The 27393-nt window shown below is 50.1% G+C and overlaps 1 protein-coding gene across 3 annotated transcripts; it reads left to right on the top strand.

The window, feature by feature from the left end:
- Positions 1-1306: 1306 nt before the first annotated feature.
- MPP2 (MAGUK p55 scaffold protein 2) lies at positions 1307-25602 on the top strand. 3 transcript variants are annotated; one of them, XM_080924464.1, is made up of 12 exons: positions 1307-1359; positions 5516-5634; positions 20506-20658; positions 20771-20920; positions 21536-21763; positions 22458-22589; positions 22680-22785; positions 22869-22937; positions 23168-23329; positions 23859-24061; positions 24344-24472; positions 25336-25602. In XM_080924464.1, the coding sequence occupies exons 1-12, from the start codon at positions 1329-1331 to the stop codon at positions 25510-25512; spliced, it is 1659 nt and encodes a 552-aa protein (XP_080780590.1). In that variant the 5' UTR covers positions 1307-1328; the 3' UTR covers positions 25513-25602. The 3 variants fall into 3 exon arrangements, with proteins under 3 accessions (XP_080780590.1, XP_080780589.1, XP_080780588.1); XM_080924463.1 differs by having other exon boundaries at positions 5516-5700; XM_080924462.1 differs by lacking the exon at positions 1307-1359 and adding an exon at positions 3914-4035.
- The last annotated feature ends 1791 nt before the right edge of the window (positions 25603-27393 follow it).

The raw sequence follows: 27393 nt of genomic DNA, 5'->3' as shown, positions 1-27393 counted from the left end.
GTCTGCATGTTCAATTTTTTTCTGGAAAAGATACAGGAGGGAAGGGAACTATTCCCTTCACTTTTGTTATTTGGTTTCTAGAGTCGTCATTATCTTAGGCTAGAGAGAGAGAGAGAGAGAGAGAGAGAGAGAGAGAGAGAGAGAGAGAGAGAGAGAGAGAGAGAGAGAGAGAGACTGGGGGGATGGAGTGGCCCTGTGGCTCCCCTCCCCCAGGAGGATGCAAAAGGCATTTAGTCTTAAAGTGGGCAGTGCCAGCTGCTTCCCCCTACTTCCCCACCCATGCTGAGAGCCACTGCTTCCTGTTGTCATGACAACTGGGGAATTAGGGTTTTATCCAGTAGCACATGCCCTGGAAGGTAAGGGGAGAAAGAGTGGTGGATCACCCTGTTCTCCTTTCCGTTGAGGATGATGAGCTTGGGAGGCCCTGGGATGGGCAATAAGGCTGCAAACTTCATGCCTGTTTCTGGCTACTGCTTCCCACTTCTCTCTGTCCCAACTCTGGGCAAGACACTAATGTTTGTGGGACACCCAAAGGTTCTAGGCCAGGGGCCTGGAGGCCTGTAATGAACCTCATTCCTGTTGTCATGAAGCTTACAGTCCTGGGAAACTTTCCGATGTTTGCTCATATTCAGGACTCATACTTAATTCTCCTTCCACTTTGAGAAAGAACCAGAAAGAATGTTTTGGTTTTGTTTGTTTTTGAGATGAGTTCTCTATATGTAGGGGCTGGTAGGGGCTCAGGGGAGCCTTTCTGCAGTGGCCTGACAGGCTGGTTCTACAGCACAGGTGGGCATTAGCGTGCCCAATGACAAATACTTATTTTGGGGGCAATAGTGGCACACGCCTTTAATCCCAGCACTCAGGAAGAAGAGGCAAGCGGATCTCTGAGTTCGATGCTAGCCTGGTCTATAGGGTGAGCTCCAGGACAGCCAGGGCTACACAGAGAAACCCTGTCTCGAAAAACAAAGCAAACAACAAACAGACAAATAAAAACAAAAACAAAAAATGAAAGAAAACAATTTTTGAGTCACAAAACCTGGGTTTTCACCGTAGCTCTTCTATCAGCTTTGGGGCCTTGGAGAAATTGATTAACCTCTTCGATCCTCCCTGACTCCCCCACCTCTGAGAACGGGCCTGCTGTTTGCACTTCTTGCTTTCCAGAGCACTTGGGTCAGTCTTATAATCCAAGTTTCCATTTCTGGCCAACGCTACCTTCCTACCTTGTGGCTGTACTGAAGAGGATAGATACTCTTCCGAGTCTCTCTTCTCAGCCTTCTCTCTCCTCCTCTAGGAGACTGACTTCAGAACCCTCCCTGGCTCCATTCACCATGCCGGTTGCTGCCACGAACTCCGAGTCTGGTAAGAAGGGGTTAAAGCTGTCAGCCTGCCTCAGTGGTTCCATGGGGGATAGGCCAAGATCAGGGGGTGGATACAGTAGTAACAGTTCATCCCTCCCTTGTCACCCCACATATAGCTGCCTCCTCAGTGGGGTAGGATAGAGCCGGGGAAGGCAGAGCTTGCTTCAGTAGTGATGCATATTGTAGCACGACTCGCCAGCCCGAGGCCCAGGCTACGTGCTCCAGAGATGGCGCACACTGCAGCTGGACAGGAATGGCCACAGCAGCAGCCGCCACCACTGCTGTGTTTTATGGCATTGACCCGTAAGCCAGTCATCTCTGACTTGTTTCCTCTGAGAGGAGGTGGCAGGATGGGATGGATGGTTTCGACTTTGCTCCTAGGTCTCCCAGACTCTGGTGACAGCAGTGGGCCCTCTTCATAGGCACCCTTTCATCCATGCCTCAAAGTCTGCACCCCACCCCAGGTTCCTGGATCCTTGAGTGTCTCTTGAGACCCACCAGGTCAGGGTCCACGTCCGGAGGCTCTGAAAGGGTTCTGGCTACAGCTATGAGGTGCTCGAGAGATCTGAACTCTTCACAATGGATCCTGCTGCTCCCTCTGCAAGACAGTCCAGGTTTCTGGTTTGGATGCATTCTTGTCCCTACGTACTGAGAAAATGAATATTGCTGTGACCCCTTTGTCCCCCAGGAAAGGCTCCTTTTTCATGGTTTGAAATGTCCCCCTGTTTCTTGGAGAGATCATGATTTTCTCTTACCCCGTGGTGGCCTTTCCCTCTGCTCCACTGATCAGGTACCCCACTCTAAGCTGCTTAGGAGTTAATGAGACCCATCCCCAATCCTGTGATTAAAAGGCTTCTCCTCTGGGGCCGCTCAGTAAACCTATTAATAGTGACCAGCAGGGCTGCACAGGGAGACGCTTCCAAGCTGCAGGACTTTTGGTGGGGGCTCATAGGACAGGGAACCCATGCCTGTCCGTGTGGCCTGCTTTTAAAAAAACCCTGGGGCCTTGTTCCCCTAGATGCAGTGCCCGTTGGCTGCTCTTTGCTTCCATGTCCAAAGAAAGAATTAACATGTGCTCCCTTTCCTGAGCCAGCCTTCTGCTGACTTCTCAGCTTCAGAATCTAAGAGTGCATCTTGCTTGTGGTGGTTTGAATGAAAATGGCCCCATAGGCTCATAAGGAGTGGCACTATCAGGAGGCGTGGCCTTGTCGGAGTAGGCGTGGCCTTGCTGGAGGAAGTGTGTCACTGGGCCCTCTCTTCCTGCTGTTTGCTTGCTGTTATCATCTGGTGGTTGCTATACTTTCCGTGGGTTTGACATAGAGACAGCTGTGCCCCTCATCTGAGGTTGGGCTCCCCCTTCACTGCCCCCCCTTTTCCCTGGGACACTTCTGCTTTGGGCTCTGCAAAGGTGGAACTAGCCAGTTCCTTCCGCATCCCTTGCTTTAGTTAAGGAGAGTTTGCGTGCTATGTGTGTGATGTCACACACAGGCAAGGAGTTTGGCCATCTTGTGCTCACTTCCAGCCCTTAGGACTGCTTGCTTACTCATTTCTCTCCATGAGTCAAGTTGGGAATGTAGACTTGCTTTCTGATGGAGCTGTCCCTTTAAATATCTCTGCCATCCCTGGGTTACTGTCCTAATGTGTAATCCCGCCTGCTGCCATGACAACCAGGGGTGCAAGGCGACAAGGTGCCACTCCTCTGGGAATGGCTGACTGGAGGTGGCAGCAATAGCAGCAGCAGTACCCGAGTATTGGCATCATGGGTACACATGGGGTACACATCGGGGTACAGGGCCTGGGTAGCTTCCTCTGGACCACTTTTATTCTTACTGCATAAATGGACTCTTACCTGCCCCCCATCCTCACTTGCCAAGGTGCCTGGCTTGCTCCAGGGCATCACTCCTTACATGATGGGTAATGTTGGCAAAGGGGAGAAGCTGTTGTTGAGATAGGTTCGAGAGCTGTGGCCTTTACCTCAGTCTTTCCTCCCATCCCCGACTCCACTGTGCTCCAGTGGATGGCATCTGAAGTTAAGATATTTGCCTCTTACCAATGATATTACTACACCAACCAGGGAGAGGGCCTGGAGCTGTTCTTGAGGAGTTTCTTTGGTAGAGGGGGTTATTGTAAATAAGCCAGCCTGGAGTTGGGGAAAAGGACTCAGCATCAGGTGGAGTAGAGAAGGGACGTCTATAAAAGAGAGATACGGGAGCAAGATGGGAGCCAAGCTCAGCCCGCTACCTGCGATTTCTGCACGGGCTAAGGGGGAGGTCCCAATCTACAGGGATTTACTCAAGTCCCTTACTTCCCTCAAACCCGACCTCATCACTACCTCCTACCTGCACCGGCACTAAGTGACAAGGATCAAGCCAGTTTAGTCTCTCCTGCCACCGCCCTCCTCCCACCTACTACCGCCCCCTCCTCACCGGCAGGCGGGCTTTGGCCAATCAACAAGGCGGTCCGGGAGGCGGAGCCTTGCTATTGGCTGATCCTGCAGCGCTCCAGGAGTCCCGCCTTCTTTAGCTCAGCCCGCGTCTGGCTGGGAAGGCGCCGACCTCGCGGGAGACTGTTTTAGGATTGCCAAAGAGGGTCGCCATGGCCTGCAGCCCAGGCAGTGAGGCTTCCTTGGAGGGGATATCCCTGGGCTCCTCTGAAGAAGCAGAGCTCCGCAGGGAAGGTAGGAAGAGGTGGAGTGGAGTGGCAGGGGAGGGGTAAAACCTGTAACTGACCCTCCCATAGTGAGCTCTGGAGCACCAGGGCAGTGGTGTCAGCAGGGGAGATCTGGATGCCCAGTCTGGCAGGGGAGCTGGTCTGGCAGAGGTCACCGCTCCCCACTGGCTCAGTTCCTAAAACCCAAGAGCTGGTTGTCTAGAGGAGTCAGTGAGCGGGACCCGGGACTGTGGACATTTGGCAGAACCGGAAGGGCTCCTCATTTGGGACATTAAAAGCCCAAGAAGGACCTTGTAAAGTCTCAAGTCCTTGCAACGCCCAGGCCAGGAGGAGGGGTCTGGAGACACAGACTGTTAAAAGGTGGGGAGGAGTAGGAAAAATATGGGGGGTTCAGGAGCCCTAAGCCATCTTCTCCAAGCTCCAGTTTTAGGGCCTCTTTCTGCCCACCCTCACTCTTTGGAGGAGGGGAGCTCTGAGCCCGTTTCCCCACTCCCCCCTCCTCCAGGATTAGGACGCTGTTATGCAGATGTAGGCGTGGGTGGCAGAGTAATGATACCCCCTGCCCATCTTTGCTCCCAGCTGGGCACATTCCTTTTCTCCTTCCTTCCACCCCCTGGTGCTCTGCCTCCTCTCTTAACCCAGGAGTGAAGGCAGCCACCCCTTATCTCTGGGGACAGTCTCAGGCTGAGAGCGCTCATCCCTGTGGGTGATTTGGCTTTTGACCTCTGCCCTTGGTACCCAAAGCCATCCCTGAACCTAGGGTGCTTGTTGCTCCACCCCTGCTAGTATTCTGGGGGCTTCCATTTTGACTTATTATGTTTTGTTTTGAAGACAGGGTTTCTCTGGGCAACCCTGGCTGTCCTGGAAGTCGATCTGCCAACCAGGCTGGCCTCAAACTGGGACATCCACCTGCCTCTGTCTCTGTGGCCAGTTTCAACTTTTTATTATGCATTAATTTCTAAAGAAGGATGTCTGTCAGAGTGGAAGGGAGACTGAGGGTGGAGGTCAGCGAGTTCTGCGTTGTCACTCTAAGCTGATGGCTTGGGCTGGTCTAGCATTGGCCCTGGGTCTCTGCATTAGTGTCTGCTTGGACTCAGGGACATGCTCTGCCTTGCCCCTGAGCTTGCCAGCTACAGGTGGCCAATTCCTCTGGCTTCCACCCATCGAGAGGTTGAGTGAGGAGTCTGCTTCTTTAGTGCTGGGCAGACTCTGGAATGGGACACTTAACCCCTGCTCCTTGGTCTGATTCCTGCTGCCGGTAGCCCCCTACCTTTCCAAGCTGGTATTGATAAGGTGGAAAAAACAGATCAACAGATCAAGAAAACTGCCACCTGTCCCTAGGATCAATGCCTGAGGCATGCAAAGTCTGGGTGTTTATGTGGGGGAAGTAGAGAGTGCTGTTGGGTGACTTCTATGGGGATGGGAGTGTCAGGGTCTGTGCTGGATTTTAGACTTCTGTGCTCAGCATCTCACTGCCCCTCCCCCAGCCATGCAGCAAGTCTTGGACAACCTGGGATCCTTGCCCAATGCCACTGGGGCTGCGGAACTGGACCTGATCTTCCTTCGAGGCATAATGGAAAGTCCGATAGTCAGATCCCTGGCCAAGGTATGGTGCGTCAGGGAGGTGGGTGGTGTACCTGGGGACCTCAGGGGACCCTTAGGAATGGGACACGTGGCAGAAGCCACCTGAAAGGGTGTGGCAGGGTATCTGCCTGGGTGACGAACCTGAGGGAGCAGGTAGAGGAGCAGCTGCTGCACCTCGAAGCACCTGGCTGGTGAGAGGTGGCAGGCGGAACACACCTGACCCAGAGAAGAGCGTGCCCGTGTGCTGGAATCTCCAGATTGGTCCTACCCACTTCTCTCTGCCTTTGGGTGATTGTGCATGTGTGTTATGTGGGAGGCAGGCTCAGTAAAATGAGAAAATTATAAGGATTTTGTAGTGGCATTTTTTTTTTTTTTTTTTTTTTTTTTTTTTTTTTTTTTTTTTTTTAGGAGCAGACGCATGCATGCTTGGAGTGTGTAAGGACAGGTGTGTGCTCAAGCCTCTGGAGAGGGGTATAGGGGTGCAGAGGAGGCCTCCCGGAGGAAGGGCTAGTTAGTGTGAGTGTGGTGGATGCAGAGAGGGGCCTGCATCTTGGGCCACAGGAAGAGCTTGGGCAGAAACATCAAAGTGAGAGGTAGTTAGACCTGTGAAGCTGGGTCAGGTGCTAGACAGGGCCACTGAGCTGTGAAGATGGTGGCAAAGCTGCAGAGGGCACTGGGGATGGAGCCTGCCGGCTCAGACATTAACCTCAAATATCAAGCAAGCTCTGCACATTTTAGGCAGGAAGGGACAGTGACAATGGTGTTTATAGGAGCCCCTCTCTGACAGCCACCTGGAGGATCTCATGAAAGGTTTCAGAGACCGATTAGAGACTACATGGTAGTTAAGAGACATGGGACATTGAGATGGGACTGATTCCTGCTCTCTGTAGAGAGGTAGGACTTGTGTTTGGAATGGAGTGGGACACCTTGGGGCACCCAAGGTTCCACCCTAAGCAGAAGAGGATGGTGTTGGCTTTAGCAGAGAGTAAGCACAACAGTAGTGAGATCATCTTCTGTGGGGAAGGAGGCACTCATAGGCTGGGCTGGAGGCTTCTGGGAAGTCAGGCTGATCACTAGGAAATCTGAGTAAAGGCAGGCATTTCTCTCCTGGGATTCAAGAGTCAGGGCTTGAGCAGAGGAAAGGGGGTCAGAAGCAAAGTTGGAAGAGTCACTGAAGAGGAAAGAATCTAGTGAGATGGGGCCCGGACAGTCCATGGCAGGCACTGATTTCTCAGGGTGGGGCAACTCAGTCCCTAGGCAAAGAGGGGGAAGAAGGTGGCTTTGATCCAGGCCACAGATGTGGGTGGATCCGTGAAGGAAGCCTAAGAGTGACTTGGATTGTATGACTTCCAGAGACCAGGTTGGGAGGAGGAGGTAAAGGGGTGGGGGGGGGAATCAGGTTGGAGGGTCCCTTTGAGGTTGCAAGGAATGGTGGGGGCATAGAGATGGGAGAGATGGTCAAGGTCAGGGAGAGGGGGGTAGGAAGTAAAACCAGACAAGGTGTGGCTGCTATGGATGGGTCTGTTGTTCAGGGGTGTCCTGGAGGAGAAGGTTGTGGTGTGAGTGGGTGTGGCTACGTGCAACTGGGGATCCAAGACAATGAATGACAGGGAACAAGACTAAGGCAAGATTTAGTTTTGTGGGACCAAGAGTAAGGCAGTTAGTCAACAGGGTCTTCAGGAGTGAATGGTGGGGTGGGTTATAGGGCAGAGAGACAGTATAGAGGGTGGTGGGATTTTCTTGTTTTTTTTTTTCCCCTGTGTGTGTGTGTTCATGTGTATATACAATGTGTGTACACTCTCGTGTGTGTGCACATGCGTGCATATGTGTGTGTGTGTCACCCAGAGATTGAAATTGGGTGTCTTCTTCAACGGCAAAGCCAGAGACCCTTCCTTCTCCACGTCCCCAGCAGTGAGATTACAGTTGTAAATCTCACTGGCTGGCTTTTTACCTGTGTGCAGAGGAAGGTTCAAGCTCGGGGCTCAGGCTTGTACAGCAAGTGCTTTATCAATGGAGCTGTCTGTCCAGCCCCAAGTGGTAAGTTGTCTTTAGGGCCTGGCGGGGACTCTGTCATGGTGTGATGGGAGCCGAGATGTAGAGAATAAAGGTGAGGTCCCGCTGTGGGGAGAGAGCTTGTGTTCCAGGCACATACCCAGCCTACACTGCTGTCAGCAAGAGGGAAGCTGAGACAGGAGGATTAGGAGTTTGATAGCCTGAGCTACATACATAATACCCTGTCTCAAAGAACGAAATAAGAGCCAAATATGATGACATATCTCTTTAATCTCAGCACTTGGGTGGTAGAGGGAGGAGCACCAGGAATTCAAGGTCACTCAGAGAGTTGGAGGTCAATATAGGCTTCTTGAAATACTGTCTCCAGAAACCACTCAAAGCAAAGAAGAACAAGCACTCCCCCCCCCCAAAAAAGAACAGATGATCAAAAAGTCCGAGAAATTCTGGGGAAAAGAAAACGTGATTGGAGGGAGCAAGAGAAAGGCAGGCTGCCTTTTGCCTTCCTTGGTTATTGAAGAGAACACCATTCATTCATTCATTCATTCATTCATTCATTCATTCATTCATTCATTCATTATGTATTTGTTACTTAAAACTTGACTCCAAGCATGTCCATAGTGCTAGTTACTTTGGGGCCTGAGGCAGAAGGGTCACATGAGCCCAGTGCAGGGCTAGCCTGGGCGGCACAGTGAGTCTCTGTCTCTCGAAACAGAAGATAAGGGAGGAATTACTTGTGCTTCAAATGTTGAGCGCATAAACTCCATCGGGTGGGCAGGTTTGTCTACCTGGATGATCATCCTGTCTCCTAGGCCTAAAACAGTGTTTGGCTCATAAGTGGTATTTACTGAGCGGATACATAGAAAAGATTGAAGAAAATAATGTAACCACTCCTCGAACACACCTTTTCTATGATGTTAATACACACACTGCTTATTTGCGCTTTTATGCTTTCTTTTGAAGTGTGTGTGTGTGTGTGTGTGTGTGTGTGTGTCTGTTGTGTGTATGTGTGTTTGTCCATGTGACTATATGCTATGTGTGCTCGGGTATCCACAGAGGCCAGGAGAGGGCACTGGATCTCCTGGAGCTGGAGTTACGGGGGGGGGGGTTATGAACCATCTGACGTAGGTATTGGGAACTGAACTCGGGTCCCTCTGCAGAAGCAAGAAGTGCTCTTAACTGCTGAGCCCCCCCCCCAGCTTGTTTTCTTTCCTTTGAAGAAATAAAGATGGTACATGTTACAGCTCATCCCTTCCTCACCCTTATCGCTACTTCGAGTAAACACGTATGACACCATTTCCCAGGATGCTTTCTTTCCTTGTCCATATATGGGTTTAGCTGCCAATAATATTTCCTTTTTACAAATGTGTTTAAATTTCCCATAGATGGAATGGTATTATAATCCATCCACTTCTGTCCTTGAGATTTCTAGTCATTGATCCAAGTACAGGTAAAGATATCGGTTTCCCGTGAGCCATTGGGCACTAATTCTGACAGGTGTCAGTAGCTCGGTAGCTCCCCTTCTGGGAGATGAGGGTGGGTTTTCCCCTGAGAAGGACAGCACTGTTGTGAGTGCACAGGGTGCAGCGTTCTCTGGTGGACTTGGCAGTGGAAGTGCTGAACGCATGCATTTTTGAACCCCCACATCTGTAACCTTCCGAAGATGAGTTCGAACACGTCTATGGGTCAGAGTCAGGGGTAGTGGGTACTCGGCTCACTTCAAAGTGTGACTTCCTTGAGTAGCACTCCTTCCACAGTGGCCTTGCCCAAGGACCTGACAGATCTCCAGAGAAGAATTGTTGTCTCTGTCATACATTCACTCATTCATTCACTCACTCACTGTGTCACTTATTCATTTACTCACCCACTCATTCATTCACTAACTCATTCATTCACTCATTTACTCACTCAGTCACTCATTCATTCACTCACTCAGTCACTCATTCATTCATTCACTCAGTCACTCATTCATTCACTCACTCAGTCACTCATTCATTCATTCACTCAGTCACTCATTCACTCACTCAGTCACTCATTCATTCACTCACTCAGTTGCTCATTCATTCACTCATTCATTCATTCACTCACGCATTCATTGACTTACTCATTCACTCACTCACTCATTCACTCACTCAGTTGCTCATTCATTCACTCACTAACTCATTCATTCACTCACTCACTCACTCATTAACTCACTCATTCACTCACTCACTCACTCATTCATTCACTCACTAACTCACTCAGTCATTCACTCACTCACTCACTCAGTCACTCATTCACTCACTCACTCTTCCACTCATCTGTTTAGCAGCTATCTACTGGACACCCAGCATAATCAGTGTCTTAGGGTTTCTATTGCTGTGAAGAGACACCACGCCCACTGAAAATGTTTAATTGGGACTGGCATACAGTTCAGAGGTTTAGTTCATTATCTTCATGGTGGGGAAACATGGTCCTATGAATGCAGACATGGTGCTGGAGGAGGAGCTGAGAGTTCTACATCTTACTCCACAGGTAGCAGGGAGAACTTCAGAGACCTGGAAGACCTCTCTCTAGTTACACACTTCTTCCAACAAGGCCACACCTCCTAACAGTGCCACTCCCCATGGGCCTATGGGGGCCATTTTCATTCAAACCACCCCAGCCAGGCACAGCACCAAGGTAACAGCAGATGAACTGGAGATAATTTGTTCTGACAGCGTCCAAGTCTGTCTTCCTCTTCTCAGGTTCCACAGTGCCTCAGTCCCGGAAGCTCACATAGCGCCTAGTGACCAGTTACCAATGTGCTAGATCAGACTGTAAGTAAAGTCCTTTCTCTAGAAACATTTGGAGCATAAGCTGGTCAGATTGTCCTTCCAGAAAATTCTGGGCATGACACTCAGTGCATCGTAGAACTCTACAGAAGATACTGAGGACATTTGCTCAACTCTGAGATCCACTTCACATGAGACGTTAGGTTAGTTTGCTGAGGGCGTCCAGTGACTTCTCTCTGTTCTGAAACAGAGGCAGAATCTTCAAGAAGGACTTCAGAGTGCTAAGCCCCTCCCACCTCTGTGTGGGTGACCCTTCACAGCGAAACTTGATTGTTCATCCAATTACAGCCTCTCTACTTTCCAACCTGAGACACTGGGACTTACTTCTTATGCTATGACTATAGCCACAGGTGAATTTGTGAACCAACAGACAAAACACAATAATTAAATACTTAGCTGTACAATCTTGGTTCTCCTGAAGAGGTAGCCAACGTCCCGGGTGGATCTGGGTTAAACTGTAACAGTTAGTAACCTGCCTCCTTCCTTTGCCTTTGAGGAGATGAACTTGATTCTTATCTCTGAGGATGTGAGAGGCATATGGGAGGGTTTGGAATGGGTAGAGCTGGCACCAAGGATAGGGGTACCTGAGGGAGCGAACCCAGAGAATTAAAGGTCTGAGGGCAAGCTTGGCAAGCAGCTCATAAATCCGAAGATTGTCTGTAGAGAGCAGGCAGCAGTCCTGGCAGGTGGCTGACATCTGGGAGGGCTGACACAGATCCAGTAACAGGTGCTTCAATAGCAGCCAAGGCCAAGGTGAGAAATCTAAGGGGAATGGCATTTAGAAATCAGGGAAGTTAGGCTGGAGAGATGGCTCAGATGGTTAAGAGCACTGGCTGCTCTTCCAGAGGTCCTGAGTTCAAATCCCAGCAACTACATGGTGGTTTACAACCATCTGTAATGGTATCTGATGCCCTCTTCTGGTGTGTCTGGAGACAGTGATGACAGTGTACTCACATATATAAAAAATAAATAAATCTTTAAAGAAGCAATCAGGAAAGTTGCTATCAGCAGGTGCAGGTCCTGCAGGGAGGCATGGGAAGACAGTATTTGAACCAGTGTATATGTTGGAGAACAAAGAACAGTGGTGGAAGTCAGAAGACCCCTCCCCTATCCCCCCACACCTTACTTCCCCCCCAGCCCGTTTCCACAACATGGAGAAAGGACTTACTCTGAGTCATGGTTTTAGAGTAGTCTGCCCATGCAGGGAGGGCATGACAGTTCCTGGTGTTGGGAGCAGGGGATGGAGATTCATTATGTCACTGTGTACCAGGGACCAGAGAGCAGCTGCAACTATGGGCTGGGCCATAACTGACTTTGTTTCTTTCCTTTTGGCTTTTCAAGATGTAGCCCTGGCTGTCTTTGAACTCGCTCTGTAGACCAGGTTGGCCTCGATCTCAGAGATCTGCCTGCCTCTGGGATCCCGAGTGTGCCACCACTGCCTAGCCTGGCCTAGTGTCTTTACTTCTGTCAGACATGTTGTCCTCCTAAAGGTCCGTAACCGTCTTAAGTAGTGCTGCCAGCTAGGGGGACAAACTTTCAAGAACATGAGTCCACGCAGGACATTTCCGGTTCAGGCCCTAACGGTGTTGTATGTCTGTTGGCCTCTGTGGACATCAGTGGTTTCTCATGAGAAGTAAGGAGAGCGGCACCTGCTTGGTAAGAGAATCAAGCGGGTGTGCGCAGTGGTTATGGCCGCGGAAGTGTTGCTATGGGGTGGTCTTAGCTGTCAGCCTGAAGTTCCTCAGAAGGCTTTGTCCTGTGATTAGGCTGCAGTGTATGAGTTGGCAGAGCAAGCCCGGGCGGGCTCTCAGACAATGAGGGCCCAGGGAAGCCAGTAAGATTGGAGCCTTGACAAGGGTGTGTGGTGGGGGAAGGTATGGCAGTAGGGTATCCCGAAAATCAGTTAGCTTTTGCCACATCCCAAGCCGCCCACTGTGCTGTGGTTTAGTTCTCATGGTTTTGTGGGCAGGTTGGGTGGCATTTCTGACCTGGGCTTGTTCACCTGGGTGAGCTGGGTGGTCTGAGATGGCCTCACCCACATGTCTGCTGTCTCAGCTTGGAAGGCTGCAATGCCCGAGATGATGGAATCTCTCTCCCTAGAGTTTCTTAGCCTCTGGGACAGTGGCCCCATCTTTATTCCCATGGCGGTTCAAGTCCCAGATTATGACTACTGCCAAGCCTCTGCTTGCTTGCCTGACATTGGCTAACATCCCAATAGCCAAGGCACGGTTGCTGAAGCCCAGTTGAAGTTCTGGAACATTGCTTTCTGGCATTTGCTTCAGTTCTTGAATTTAATTATGATCCCCAGAGTTCAAAGGAGAATTCTGTCCCTTGCCAAGATCAGAACACTCGGAACAAGAGGGTGGGGGAAGAGCTTTACAGGGAGAGGATGGCTGTGGCCAGTCTGTGTTGCAGCCTGCTGTTGGAGCTGGCACAGTAGTTGGCAGAGCCCGGCTGTTAGTGTTTTATCTACTGTTAATTGCCCATGTCCCTGGTACCAGCTTCTGGTCCCTGCTTTGCTGAGGATGCATCGTGTGTGTGTGTGTGTGTGTGTGTGTTGTGTATGTTTGTGTTTGGGAGAGGGCATGTCTTACACAGCCTGGGCTGACCTTGAACTCGCTACATAGCAGAGAATGTTTGAATTCCTACTTTGACCTTCCGAGTGGTAGGATTCTAGGTCTGCACCCCAGGCCTTGTTATGTGAGATGCTGGGATTCCCACAGCTTTCTGACCTGAGCTGCAGGCCAGTCCATGCTGAGCATGATTTAAGATCAAAATGATAACGTGGTTACCACGGACACTCAAATCACTCTCCTGGGTCGCCGCTCCGGTGAGTCTAATGCTGCCGTGTGCACATCAATCACTTCTACAGAAAATAAGAAGAAATCCTTTGGGGAAAGAGATGGCTCAGCAGTTAAGAGCACTTGCTGCTCTGGCAGAGGGCCCTGGTCTGGGCCCACAGGACAGTTTACAATCACTGTAACTCCAGATTCAGGATACTCAACATTTTACCTGGCTGCCTTAGGCACTAGGCACACACGTGGTACACATACTTACATGAAGGCAAGATACTAATACATATAAATTAAAAAAAAATAAGTCATAGTAAAACATACTGAGTAGAAAGTAGTAGATAAAAATAAATTTTCACTCAGTAAGTAAATTTTCATACTAAGTGAAAGACAAGCAAACAAACAACCCCCAAATTAGGTCCCTAGGATTTTACATATATAGCATGATTCTATTTTTCTAAAGGTAAAAATAGCTACAAATTGTATTTACTTTAGGACTGTGTAGAATCTGTGCAGATGGAATATAACTTAAACAGGAAGCCAAGGAATCATGGCTGTGGGCAAAGGAGATGTTGGGGGTGGGGACTGTGGTTAGATAGAAGATATTGTCGACTAACTTCCAAACCACTTTGCGTAAACCAATTTTACAACCACTTCATGAACTCAGCACTGTGAGGCCGACCCTGAGTTCCTAAGGCCTCCAGAAGTTTGTTGGCGATTGGGACAGACTCCGAGGGCTCAGTGCTGGTGAGCCCGCTGCTCTTTGGTTCTCTGAGATGCTTGCTTCGTATTTATTGGCTCTGTAGTCAGAGTTTTCTCTGGGTTGCAAAAGTTGATCTAGGGACTGCTTACGGGTAAGATTCGAGGCAGAGGGGTCATTGTGTTAGTCAGAGTTGTCTAAAGGAACAAAACTGGTAGATATTATATATGTATGTATACATACATACATACATACATACATACATACATACATACATATTCATTTATTTTACCATGACTACATTCCTGGCATCTAAATACATTTGTTCTTTCTTGCAGCTCAGGATTTGGGTTTCTATATTCCCAGCATTGGTCTTGGGCACAGAGATGTCCCAGAGCCAGGGGAGCTGTCTCTCTCAGGCTCCGTGAACCGTGTGTGCGAAGCCCAATGGCTGGGCTCTGGGGGTGTTCACTCTTTACTGGCATGTTCCAGTTTCTGCATGCAGCTCCTTTGTCCCTTCAACAGGAACATTGCCAGGCCAAGAGGAAGATGGGTCTCTCGTGGGTCATGTCTGGTGCCGTTCCCTGCCCTTGTTTGGGGAAGAGAAGGGGAAAGGAGCTTTGTAGCCGGGTTGTCGGTCACCGGTCACCAGGCATTGTTTCTGTCTCCTTCACTCCTCTTTGAATCTCTTCCATGAGATGTTATTAAAATCTCATTTCAGAGATGCTCCAGCAAATTGTCTGCTGGCCTCTGTGTGCACTCTGTGGCACGCTCCCCCCAATAAGGAAAATGTAATAAAACCAGTAAATGTAATAAAAATAAAATAAAATATTCCCATATGAAGCTGGGTTTGGTGCCTGTGATCCCAGCGCTTAGGAAACTGGGGTGGGGGTGGGGCTCATGAGGCAAAGAGTCTGAGACCAGCACAGCAATATATTGTGAGCCTCATCCCTAAAACAGACAGACCAACAAAACTTCCTCATCTTGTGGGCTTAAAAAAAGCATTGTGAATTAAAAAAATAAAGTTCAGGGCCACTGTCCATCGGTCACTCAACAGCCGGTCCACTTCAGCATGGGGTAGCTCACAGGTCCTGCAACTTGCTGTGTAGACCAGGCTGGCCTTGAATTCACAGAGATCCACCTGCCTCCGTCTCCTGAGTGCTGGGATATATATATATATATACATATATATATATATATAAACATATATATATATTTAAAAAGTACTAACATTACTGTTACCACACCTTAGAACGACACAATAATTTACTTAAGTGTTATGTGTGTATTGTGCTGTTTGTGTGTGTGGTGTGTGTACTTTGTGTGTGACTTTGGACACGGGTGTGAGGCCTGGAGATTGATGTCTAATATCTCTCTCCACTTTTCCAGTTTTAAAGATACATTTATTTTTACTTCATGCACACATGTGAGTACCTGCATATGTGCACGTGTAACATGTTCCTGGTGCTCAAGGAGCTCGAAGAAGAAAGTGCTGGAACCTCATGAACCTGGATCTAGAAGCGGTCATGAGCCGCCACGTGGGCACCCCATGGGTGCTGGGAACCAAACCAGGGACCTCTGCAAGAACAGCCAGTGCTCTTAACTGCTGAGCCATCTCTCCAGCCCTTGGTTTTTTTAGACAGTCTCTCACAGATGCCAGAACTCATCAGTTTAGCCAGGCTGGCCAGCCAGTGAGCTTCAGGGATCTTCAGGTTCTCTCGTTGCCTCCTCATCCCCACCCCAACCCCACCCTTCCGCCTGCCCATGCGTGGTAGTATCACAGGCAGACACTCCATTTCCCCATTTTAACATTAGTCACGGGGCACCTGAGTTCAGGTCCTCCTGCTTGGACAGTAGGAACTTTACTGACAGCCATCTCCCCAGCCTCCTATTGTGTAGTTTTAATAAACAGCATTAAGGAATCCTGACGGTCGGTCATTTTTGAAAAATATCAAAGTACATCCACAGTGCACACCACACATCAGAATAAACTTCAAGCAGATCAGAGATCTAAATGTGAAACTATGTATCCTGGAAGGAAAGAAAAAAAAATCTGGGTATGGGAAGCACCCCTCCCATCCTGAAAATTCAGATGCATGAAACATTAATAAATTCAGCCACATTAAACATAATTTTTTTTTGGCAAGGCAGTGCTACCGTAGGCAGAATCTGAAGAAAAATGACAAGCTGGAGGAAAATGATTTGCAAAAGATGTCACAAATAAAGGGCTAATCTTCTCGATATAGAGGGAACATTTAAAAATGGGAAAAGGCAAAAAAAAAATCAAATAGAAAAATTTGGCAAAAGACACGAACAGACAGTTCACACCAGAAGATACACAGATGGTCTTTAAACATACGAAGAGATGCTTGGCTGCACCCGTAATAAGCAAAATGCAAATTAGGTCCCCGCTGACAGATCGTTTCCTATGGGAGTGACTGGCAAGTGCTCAGAAGCCGATCAGTACAGGGAGGAGCTCGGGGATGCTGGTGGGAGAGGAGGTTGGGTGCAGCTCCAGGTATCCAAGACATCTGCTTGACCCAGCCAGACTTCCGGCAGTGTATGCAGGACTCTCCACGGATAGAGAGTGGTGTGCTAAGGTTATTTACAGTGGTCTTACCGCAGTAACAAAATATTAGGAAGAAAGTTAAATATTCAGAGACAGGGTAAGGAAGTTATAACACTGCAGGTGCGCAGCTGAGTCTGTGTGCTCATTACAAAGGTAATTAATTATCAGCTATGAAGGGAATCTCCGTTTGTGGCGTGGGGTGGTTTCTAGAGAGAATTGTTAGGTTGGAACTCAGATAGCAGCCGGTGCAGTGATGTCCGTCTTTAATCCCACCACTTGGGAGGCAGAGGCAGGAGGATCTCCATGAGTTCACATAGTAGGTTCAGGACAGCCTTGGCTACACAGTGAGACCCTGTCTCAAACAAATAAAGGAGCGAAAAAGCCCAAACACAAGGGTCTGGGGAGATGGCTCAGCAGTTAAGAGCATTGGCTGGCCTTCCAGAGGACCCAGGTTTAATCCCAGTACCTACATTGTGACTCACAACTATCTTTAAAACTGCAGTTCCAGGGGATCTGACGCCCTCTTCTGGTCTCTATGGGCACAGTGTGTAGATGGTGCACAGACATGTAGGCAAAAATACCCATACATGTACAGTAAAAATGACTAAGATCTAAAAATAAAACCCCAAACAAACAAACAAACAAAAGAAAATAGAGAATAAAAGAAGGATAAATAAACAAATTGGCATTTTAGTTCTGTGAAACCAGCGTAATCTGATGAAATGATTTCTTTTGGGTGGTGTGTGTGTGTGTGTGTGTGTGTGTGTATGTGTGTACAGGGTACAGTGGAATGGAAACTTTGAGTTTATTCTTTAGTGTAGGTTTGAAAACTGAGCTCCATCAGTGTACTAATAAAAAATAAAGTTAAGGGGGGGAATACAACCTAAAGTTAACGGACAGTTGGATGCAGCTCCCCAGATACTAAGTGTTGCTGGTTGTACAGAAGTGGTATTAATTCAAGGAACTTTCTATAGTGTTCCCACTATGCACTATGGCCCAGGATCCAGGATTTGAATGCTAGTGTCTTCTCTAAACTCCAGGTAGCCTCGGATGCAATAGTATTAGCAGTGCATCTTTTAGGGGATGGTTGGCTCATGAGGGTGGAGCCGTTCTCCACGAGATTAGCAAATTTACAGGCTGCTGGAGAGAATTTAGTGTGATTCACTTTTTTAAAGCCTCTAACTTCCCCATGAGGTCGGGGTGGGGGGAGCCCTTCAGACGCTGAGAATAGTGACCTCTAACCTCCCGGCCTTCAAGGCTGTAAGGAAATACTTTCAAAAACTGATGTTTTTATTTTTATTTTATGTACACCGATGTTCCGCCTGCATGTGTGTCTGTGTGAGGGTGTCAGATGCCCTGGAACTGGAGTTACAGACAGTTGTGAGCTGCCACGTGGATGTTAGGAATCGAACCAGGATCACTTTGGAAGAGCAGCTAGGGCCACCTCTTGACCTGTGGGTCACCTCTGCAGCCCTAGAAATAACCTTCTACTGTTCCTAAGTTACTCAGTATCAGGTGGTTTGTTTTGATGTGGTTTGCGATGGTGCTGAGGACTGAACCCAGGGCCTAGCACATTCCAAGCATGTGAGGTTGGTTCTGTTCTAAGTTCCAGTCCCAGCTCTCAACCTCGGGTTATTTTTGGTCATAGCAATAAAAATGCACCAAGATAATACTTAAAATTTTAAATTTAAATTTAAAGAATTTATTAAAAATCCCGGAATTCTGGAGGCAAAGGCAAGTAGATCTCTGAGTTTGAGGCTAGCCTGGTCTATATTTTTGCAGGACAGCCAGGGCTACACAGAAAAACCCTGTGTCTAAAAAAAAACGGGGCTGGAGAAATGGCTCTCTGACTGCTCTTCCAGAGGTCCTGAGTTCAAATCCCAGCAACCACATGGTGGCTCTCAACCATCTGTAATGGGATCTGATGCTCTCTGCTGGTGTGTCGGAAGACAGCTATAGTGTACTTATATATAATAAATAAATAAAACTTTAAAAAACAAAACAAAACAGAAAACTTTGAGCTCCTCAGATCCAGCAGCCACACGTTCAGTGTTCACCCCCAAATATGGCTTGTGGCTTCCATGTTAGACAAGGCTCATGAACACTTCTTGGACATGCCAATCTTGTAAGGACAGAGAGCTGTCAGGATGCCTGCATAGGTCTCAAGGACAGCCTAGTCTGCATAGCAAGACCTTGTTTCCAAAACCCCAAAACGAACAAATAAAACACTCCCAGAAAAGGCCAAAGGGAGCTCTAGATGATCCAGACTCTTAGTTGATCAGAAGGAAAGAGCAAAAAGTTCAATAGTTGTTATGGTTGGGAAACGAGTTCTCACGGAGGAAGAGGGGAGGGAGGAATACGGAGCAAGATAAGGCCGTCCTCGGAGAGTTATCTTAACGGAAACACCCATATTGACCACTGCAGAAACAGCACACAGACCAGTGATAGCTTGGGGGGTAAACTGCTGACCGAGCGAGCCTACTGCCCGGAGCCTGAGACCCATGGAAATGTGGAAGGAGAGATCCAACTCCATGAAGTTGTCCTCTGACCTCCACATTTGTGCTGTGGCCAACCTGCACCAACACACACACACACACACACACACACACACACACACACACACATGGTAATAAAATACAGTTTAAGAAAAGAACAGCACACACAAGAAGCAACAGGCACTGCGAGCCAGTCTTGGACTCTGTTTCCCCGGAGAAGCGGCTGGTCCCTGACCTGGGGTAGGGAAAGTATTAAGTGAGCATATATCACAGTGGGAGAGGGAGCTCTCTGATGGATATTTGTCAAGAAGACACAGGTGTGGAAATGTTACCCTTGGAGGAAATGAGCCAGGGAAGATGAAGCTGGACTTAGCTTCACAGTACATACCTGTGACCTGGCACTTGTGTGGCCGATCTCTAGGCAGATGGTGGCCGAGGGGGATTTTCTTCAGTGGTCGGCACTGGGAAAGTGCCCCAGGCTTCTGTAAATGAGGCTTCTCACTCATGAGCCTCTAAGCCATCCTGTGGGTGGAAACCCCTTGGAAGGTTGCACAGCAGATGACCTTCATACCAGATATTTATATTATGATTCATAACACAATAGCAAATTACTGTCAGGAAGTAGCAGCAAAGATGATTTTTATGGCCGGGGTGGGGTGTGCAAGAGGGTTGTGTAAGAAGAGGGTTGTGTAAGAAGAGGGTTGCAGCATTAGGAAGGCTGAGAACCACTGCTCCAAGCAGTCCTGACTGGCTCACTAAAGGAACAAATTGAATAATACGTGGGAGTAGCAGGGAACCAGTTGGGAAGAGGAAGGAATCCCTGGGAGCGGGAAGGAGGCAAGATAGGGTGGGTCTGATCAAAATTTGTGATACAGGGCTGGGGGGGCTGGTCAGCGGCTACTGTTCTAGAGGATCTGTGTTTGATTCCCAGCACACACGTGGCAGCTCACACTCATACACATAAAATAGAAAAAGTGGCTAAAATATAATGGAGTCCATTATCATTTTTTAAAGATTTATTCGTTTATTTCCATATGTGAGTGCACTGTAGCTGTCTTCAGACACACCAGAAGAGGGCAGCAGATCCCATTACAGATGGTTGTGAGCCACCATGTGGTTGGTGGGAATTGAACTCAGGACCTCTGGAAGAGCAGTCAGTGCCCTTAACCACTGAGCCATCCCTCCAGCCCATGTTTATTCTTCTTTAATCACACTATCTTGGGAGATGGGGACAGTGATGATCTTTGGTGACCCTGTGAGTCAAGAAGATGGAAATAGAAGTCTATCTTTGGATTGTCCTGTCCATAAACTGAGTCTTACTAATTACTTGCTGGGGAAAGGAAAGCAAAGTGCACAGGAATGTGTGTGTGTGTGTGTGTGTTTATGTCTTCTGTAGGTGAAGCAGGACCCAGAGTGATGTTATGAGTGGGGATTAGGGGTTTGGAGCCAGAGGAGTTCTGTGTGGCATCCTGGGACTTCCTGGTGTCCTTATCCGCACTGTTTCCACACCCCAGGCCCACGAGCGGCTGGAGGAGACAAAGTTGGAGGCCGTTCGGGATAACAACCTGGAACTGGTGCAGGAAATCCTTCGGGACCTGGCTGAGCTGGCCGAGCAGAGCAGCACTGCCGCGGAGCTGGCACGCATCCTCCAGGAGCCTCACTTCCAGGTTCCAGGCTGCTGGCTGCCGGGGTGGGGTGGGGTGAGCAGCTCCTAGTTGGAACCTGGTCCGGAGCACTGGGCATTTCCACATTATCGCTTCTCTTCCTGTTCCTTTTTAGTCCCTCCTGGAGACCCATGATTCAGTGGCCTCAAAGACCTATGAGACACCACCCCCCAGTCCAGGTCTGGATCCCACGTTCAGCAACCAGCCAGTACCTCCTGATGCAGTGCGCATGGTGGGCATCCGGAAGACTGCAGGAGAACATCTGGTGAGGGCCAGAGGCGTGTGAGCGGGGGAGGGCACCGAGAATCACCCATGGGAAAGGAGAAAGGGCAGGTAGGAAGGAGTCAAAGATAAAGACTAGGCCAAGGTTGGCTATAGGGAATATCTGCAGGTCTTAGGAGCATGCACTACACACACGCACACACACTATGCATACTTATACACATACTATACATATACTATACACATATACCATATACACACACTATAAATACACACACACCCCATACATACATGCATACATACATATGCACACACTATACATATGGCTATGCACACACACATACACACTATAAATACACACATCATAATACATATGCACACACTATATATATGGACACACACTATACACATATAATGCACACATACCATATACATACACATACACACCATAATACAGACACACACCACACATACACACACACACACACACACACACACTCTCCCTCAGGCTCCTCTCCAGGTTGTGTCTATAAGTATTGAGACAGGAGTAGAAGGCTTTTTGAGTGAAGGCGAGGGTGGGGACAGGAATGGGAGGGCCACCAGGAGCCCCATTTGAAGACTGGGAACAGAGGTCATTTGCACTCCTTTGACCCTTCAGGGTGTGACATTCCGAGTGGAAGGTGGTGAGTTGGTGATCGCCCGCATTCTGCACGGGGGCATGGTGGCTCAGCAAGGCCTGCTGCACGTTGGTGACATCATCAAGGAAGTGAACGGGCAGCCGGTGGGCAGTGACCCCCGGGCACTGCAGGAGCTCCTGCGCAGTGCCAGTGGCGGTGTCATCCTCAAGATTTTGCCGAGTTACCAGGAACCCCACCTTCCCCGACAGGTGGGCCTCTGCCTGAACCCCAGCCAGTTCAAGGGACGGCCGAGCCCCTTAACTGAAGCTCCCAGGTCTCTTGCTATTCAGCAAAGGGAAAAAGAGACAGCAGGACCTCCAGGCAGGCCCACTCCAAGTGTGGCACATAAGCACACGTTAACTTGTCTTAACATGGAGGCATTCACACACATGTGCAAGGGACATGTGAGCTTCTGTGACTAGGAGGTTCTGCCTGAGTGTGCAAGAGATTGTCTTGAGTGTCCCAAGCGTTCGAAGAGATGCAGATCACTGTGGTCTTTGCACCTTGTGTGTGTGTAAGAACTCACCCCGCAGGCCTGTGTAAGGTGGGGATCTCACCTGCCCTGGTAGCTCCTTCCTCATTGGTGGATTGGGGCCCTGTTCACCTCCTCCTTGGCTTTTGAACTCTAAGAGCTCTGTCCTCCTGAAGAGTGGAAGGAAGAATACAGGATTAGGTGCCAGTGACCTCTGCATGGGGCCAGCTTTCTTTTTCCCGAGGCCTGACCCAGCCTTGGGTAGTTTCCCAATGGCTCAATCTGAATCTCTTCTTTCCAAGGCCAGGGAGAGTACCAGCGGGGCAGGGTAGGGAGGGCTGGAGGTATCACTCCTCCAGGGAGGGGGCGTGGCCCGGAGCGGGTGGATGTGCTCTCTCCTCATTATGGTGACTCTAAATCCCTGCGCTCAGGTATTTGTTAAATGCCACTTCGATTATGACCCTGCCCGGGATAGTCTCATCCCCTGCAAGGAGGCAGGCCTGCGCTTCAACGCCGGGGACTTGCTCCAGATTGTAAACCAAGATGATGCCAATTGGTGGCAGGTGAGCCTGGGGCACTCCTGAAATGTCTCCAAGTATGGTGCAAGGAAGGGTTCTCTTACCCAGGTAGGGCTTTGGCCTGTGCCTTTTCAGGCATGCCATGTCGAAGGGGGCAGTGCTGGGCTCATCCCTAGCCAGTTGTTGGAGGAGAAGCGGAAAGCATTTGTCAAGCGGGACCTGGAACTGACCCCGACCTCAGGTAGGGGCCCCCCTCTTTCACCTCAGGCCCCGGTTTAAGACCTGACACGGCCCAGCTTGCTTACTTATTTTCCTTGTGGCCAGGGACCCTATGTGGCAGCCTTTCAGGGAAGAAAAAGAAGCGAATGATGTATTTGACTACCAAGAATGCAGGTGGGTATTAATTCTTGTCTTAGTTGTATAATATGTCATCTCTCTCTTGCTCACAAGTGACCTGTGAGTTTACTCTGCCTCAGATACCGCCAGCCTCGTTCCTAGGCCTGCCTAGTTCCTTCCTGTTTCCATGGCCGCCTTTACCCTTGATGCATTCTGAGAGTCCCTTCCCTCCCACGTGGGGCAACCTGGTGATCTGTGCTGTCTCTCTGTCGTCTCTCTGTCCCTAGAGTTTGACCGCCATGAGCTGCTCATTTATGAGGAGGTGGCCCGCATGCCCCCATTTCGCAGGAAAACCCTGGTGCTGATTGGTGCGCAGGGTGTGGGCCGGCGCAGCCTGAAAAACAAGCTCATTCTGTGGGATCCAGACCGCTACGGCACCACAGTGCCCTGTGAGTGGGAGCCGTAGAGCGGGAGATGCCCGGGTGGATTTGTCCGCGGTGGGGCGGAGGGAAGGAGAAAATGGTCCAGGAGGGGTGCTGAGCAGCGCTGTGAGAGCATCTCGAAGAACATCAGGTCAGGTGGTTCCTTTGGGTGTGGAGTGTGCGCCCTCTGTGGGTGGATGAAGGGAACTGCAGATTCAGTATCTGGTGAAGGGCCTGGCTTCTTACCAGGATTTCTTCTCTCAGGTTTTTACTTCCAAAAAGTTTTTGTTGCTGTTGTTGTTGTTTGTTTTTGTTGGTGGTTTTTAAGTGAGTGTCTATCTGGGGTCTGGTGAAACAGGGTCGAACTGTATGTGGTCATACGGCAGATAGGGCTTCCAAGTGATGGGACAGCAGGGGATGGGGGTGGGTGGTGATTCCTAGAGGCTATGCCTTTAGGGCCGAGGTCACGAGGTCACGCAACCCACGTGGAACTCACATGTGTATGTTTAAGGTGGGGTGGCTTGACTCACCAGTTAGCCCCGCCTTCCCTCTCCAGACACATCCCGGAGGCCCAAGGACTCAGAACGTGAGGGGCAGGGCTACAGCTTTGTGTCTCGTGGGGAGATGGAGGCTGACATCCGTGCCGGGCGCTACCTGGAGCATGGCGAATATGAGGGCAACTTGTACGGCACACGGATCGACTCCATCCGGGGCGTGGTTGCCTCTGGCAAGGTGTGCGTGCTGGATGTCAACCCGCAGGTACTTCTAGCCCTTCTGTTTGTGTCTGACAGAGCCCTCTTCCCACACTTCCCAGGGCACCTAGATCACACTGCAACCCTCTGCCAGCCACTTGCTGGTCTCAGGACACAGGTCCCAGAACTTCAGGCAGCCCAAGCATCCCCTCTCAGGCGCCCACCCCGCCACCCACACATTCTTACTGACCAGGCCCCTCACTGTGGCTATGAGGAAGCACCAGGACCTCCCAGGTTCCGAGACAATCCCACGAGTGAACAAGTTAACTCCTACCCTCTTTCCCTGCAGGCGGTGAAGGTCCTGAGGACAGCTGAGTTTGTCCCTTACGTGGTGTTCATTGAGGCTCCTGACTTTGAGACTCTGCGGGCGATGAACCGAGCTGCACTGGAGAGCGGCGTGTCCACCAAGCAGCTGACGGTGAGGGGCTTGGAGCTCTGGGAAGGGGTTTTCTGGTGGCCTGGGGTGGTGGAGCTCAAGAGAGGTGGGACTTCGGGCAGTGGTTTGTAGGTGTGAAAAGGAAAAACCGAGAGAAGACAGTACAAAGTCTCAGATGGAGCAAGGGACACGGAACTGACTTCAGGCCTACTGTGTGGTACTCTTCAGAGAGTGCTGGCCAGGAGAAGTTGCTGGAGAAAATTTGGACTTTGATACAGCACTCCCCCAGGAATAGGGCTTGCTGGAACTCTGGTCCCAGGCTTCCCTCCTCCATGCCCGTTACGAGCCGTTATGACAGCTCCTAGGTTGGGCTTGCATCTTCTGACGACTTGATCCTGGCCTTGGGCACCATGGCCCTGGCGAAAATTGCAGCCTCTGGGACACAGCTCCCCAACGGCTTCACTAGGCCAGTTGATCAGTTCCTTCCCAGAGTACCTGGTGGGTCCTGATGCCACAGGAAGGGGCCTGGTCAGATCCTTGTCGACTCACTGTGACCTCTTAGTATCTGAGCTTTGTGTTACTAGCGGTGGGGGGGGATAGGGGTGTGTGGATAATTGGTCCTCCCTTATGGAGCTGTGAAGAGCCAGTGGGTGGCCAAATGGCTAGCATTATTTGTCATTTACAGCATCTATTCCTTCTATCCTCCCCCCTCCTTCCCTCTCTCCCTTCCTTCCCTCCCTCCCTCCCTTCCCTCCACCCGGGGCTTGGTGCCGGAGCACAGCTAGGGGGCTACAGGGGATCTGTGTCCCTGTGGCTGAACTTTGGGGTGAGATAGACAGGTTACAGATCCCTCTAATGATGGAACTGGGTTAGAGATGCTGACCAAAGCCCCTTGTGCCGGACAGGAGGCAGATTTGAGGCGGACGGTGGAAGAGAGCAGCCGCATCCAGAGGGGCTATGGGCATTACTTCGACCTCAGCCTGGTCAACAGCAACCTGGAGAGGACCTTTCGTGAGCTCCAGACTGCCGTGGAGAAGCTTCGTACGGAGCCCCAGTGGGTGCCTGTGAGCTGGGTGTATTGAGTCTTGCTCTGAACCTTGTTACTGCCTGGTCGGGAATCCAACTTTAGTTCCACCTGTGAGACTCCCCCATCCTGCTAATGGTCTTTGCCCCTCCCCCCATCTCTGGTTTTCCCTGGACCACAGTTCCCAGCAGGGGCTGGCTTCAGTATAGAGGTATGCACTGCCAGGGAGGTAGGTGTTCATGGGGTACCTCTGTACCCAGGTGCTACCCACTCCCCATGTCTCCTGGCCACCAGACATCCCTTTCTAAGGATCGTGCTGTGTCCAGGAGCATCTCAGATCACTCCTGAAATTCTCAGTCCAGGGAAGAGCAGAGCCGCTTGGGGCCTTGTGGTCAGCAGGTCTGTGACCTTGCCAGCTGTTTTTCCCCTGGACTGACCACAGCCACCCTGTTCCCTGCCCCCCTCCCACCCCTTACTATAGTCTGAGGAACAGCTTTGGGCTGTTCTCGTATGGCCAGGTACTCAGACCACTGGTAGATAGGTAGACCCAGGTAACGGTGCCAGTCCGGGCCATTTTAGAGGCTGGGGGCACCCCGTCACAAGCCAGTTGCTGCAGCTGGTAACGCAGGCCTCAGCTCCCTGAGGAGCAAACGTAGTCTAGTCCCTCCCTTATTCCAAGCTTCTCACTGCCAAAGTCTCTCCACAGACTTTCTCAATGTGTCCCTCTTTTGTAAGCCCTGCTCCTCAGACTTGCAGCTGGAGGGTGGCAGTAGGCTTAGCCCTGGTTGGGAATAGAGTTAGAAAGCTGAACCCTGTATTGTTGGGACCGGAAGTCCTGCAGGCCTCATAACCCACAGCCCACAGCAGGTTGCGTTCATGTCACTTTTTCTCTGGATGGATCTGGGTGACCCGCGGGCATTAGGGTTTAGGAGGGGTTAGGGAGACTGGGAATGGGGACTTGGAAACAGATTAGCTTTAGTGGCACTTGCCATACAGTTCCAGCGGTGCCACCAGCACTCCAGGCTGGGCAGTCTGTGGTTCTGGTCTGTGTTTCTGGCCTTGGTGTGTGTGTGTGTGTGTGTGTGTGTGCGCGTGTGTGCGTTACACATGCATATGCACACATTTGATTTAGTTTGAGGGGAGGCAGAGGATTGCCTCCTCTTGGAGGTTGCTATTTGAGGTCCCCATAAGGGTTCCCCTCAACTCCACCATTTCTTACAATCTCCCATTCCAGACTCCAGAGCCTGGATCTTCTTCCCCTCTCCCATTTCACCCTTTCCTAAGAACCAACCTTTAGTCCTTGGGGAGGGTGATTTTGTAAAATAGGATAATCCTTGACATCTGGAGACATTTCATCCCTCATTCTTGAGGGGCCTCATATCCTCACAGGAGACCCCTCCCCCACCCCCTATTTCCCCCCCACCTCTACCATGTGCCTCCCAGTTCTCCTGAGCGTCAGTCTTTGCTGCACTGTCAGCCCAAGCTTGTCCCTGAACCACTGTGTGCCCATTTCCTAGAGAAGGGGAGGGAGGGAGAATAGACAGAATATTTATTACAAATGCTAGAAATATATTTATTATATTAGAAATCTCATTTGCATTGGCGTCGGCTGTGAGACTAGAGGTGGGCCCGCCCACTGCTCATTTGCATATCCGCTATCACCAATGTCCTTTCCTATAGTTCAGTATCTTGCTGTGACCCCTGACCCTTACTTAGCCAAAGGGGACTGCCCCCCTTGCCAGTTCCTTCCTCCCCTGGAGGATGAGCACAGGGTTGGAGAAGCACCTATGACAGCCCCTGATTCCCCCTTAATTAACCCACAAAGCCCCCCAACCAAAAGACCATGGCCTCTGATAGAGATCGGGCGGGCACTGTGCTGGAGAGTTGGTACCAGTTCCTCCCTCTGGATATCGAATGTGGTATCCAACCCCCACCTCCT

This window comes from Micromys minutus, assembly GCF_963924665.1.
Source record: "Micromys minutus genome assembly, chromosome: 10".
Lineage (NCBI taxonomy): Eukaryota > Metazoa > Chordata > Mammalia > Rodentia > Muridae > Micromys > Micromys minutus.
This window is presented reverse-complemented; position numbering and strand designations above follow the sequence as displayed.

Coding starts and splice junctions, on each gene's coding strand:
- MPP2 (XM_080924463.1), top strand. CDS start 1,329: ATGCCGGTTGCTGCCACGAACTCCGAGTCTG. Junction 22,590..22,679: donor ATGATGCCAATTGGTGGCAG/GTGAGCCTGGGG, acceptor GTGCCTTTTCAG/GCATGCCATGTCGAAGGGGG. Junction 24,473..25,335: donor TGTCCACCAAGCAGCTGACG/GTGAGGGGCTTG, acceptor TGTGCCGGACAG/GAGGCAGATTTGAGGCGGAC.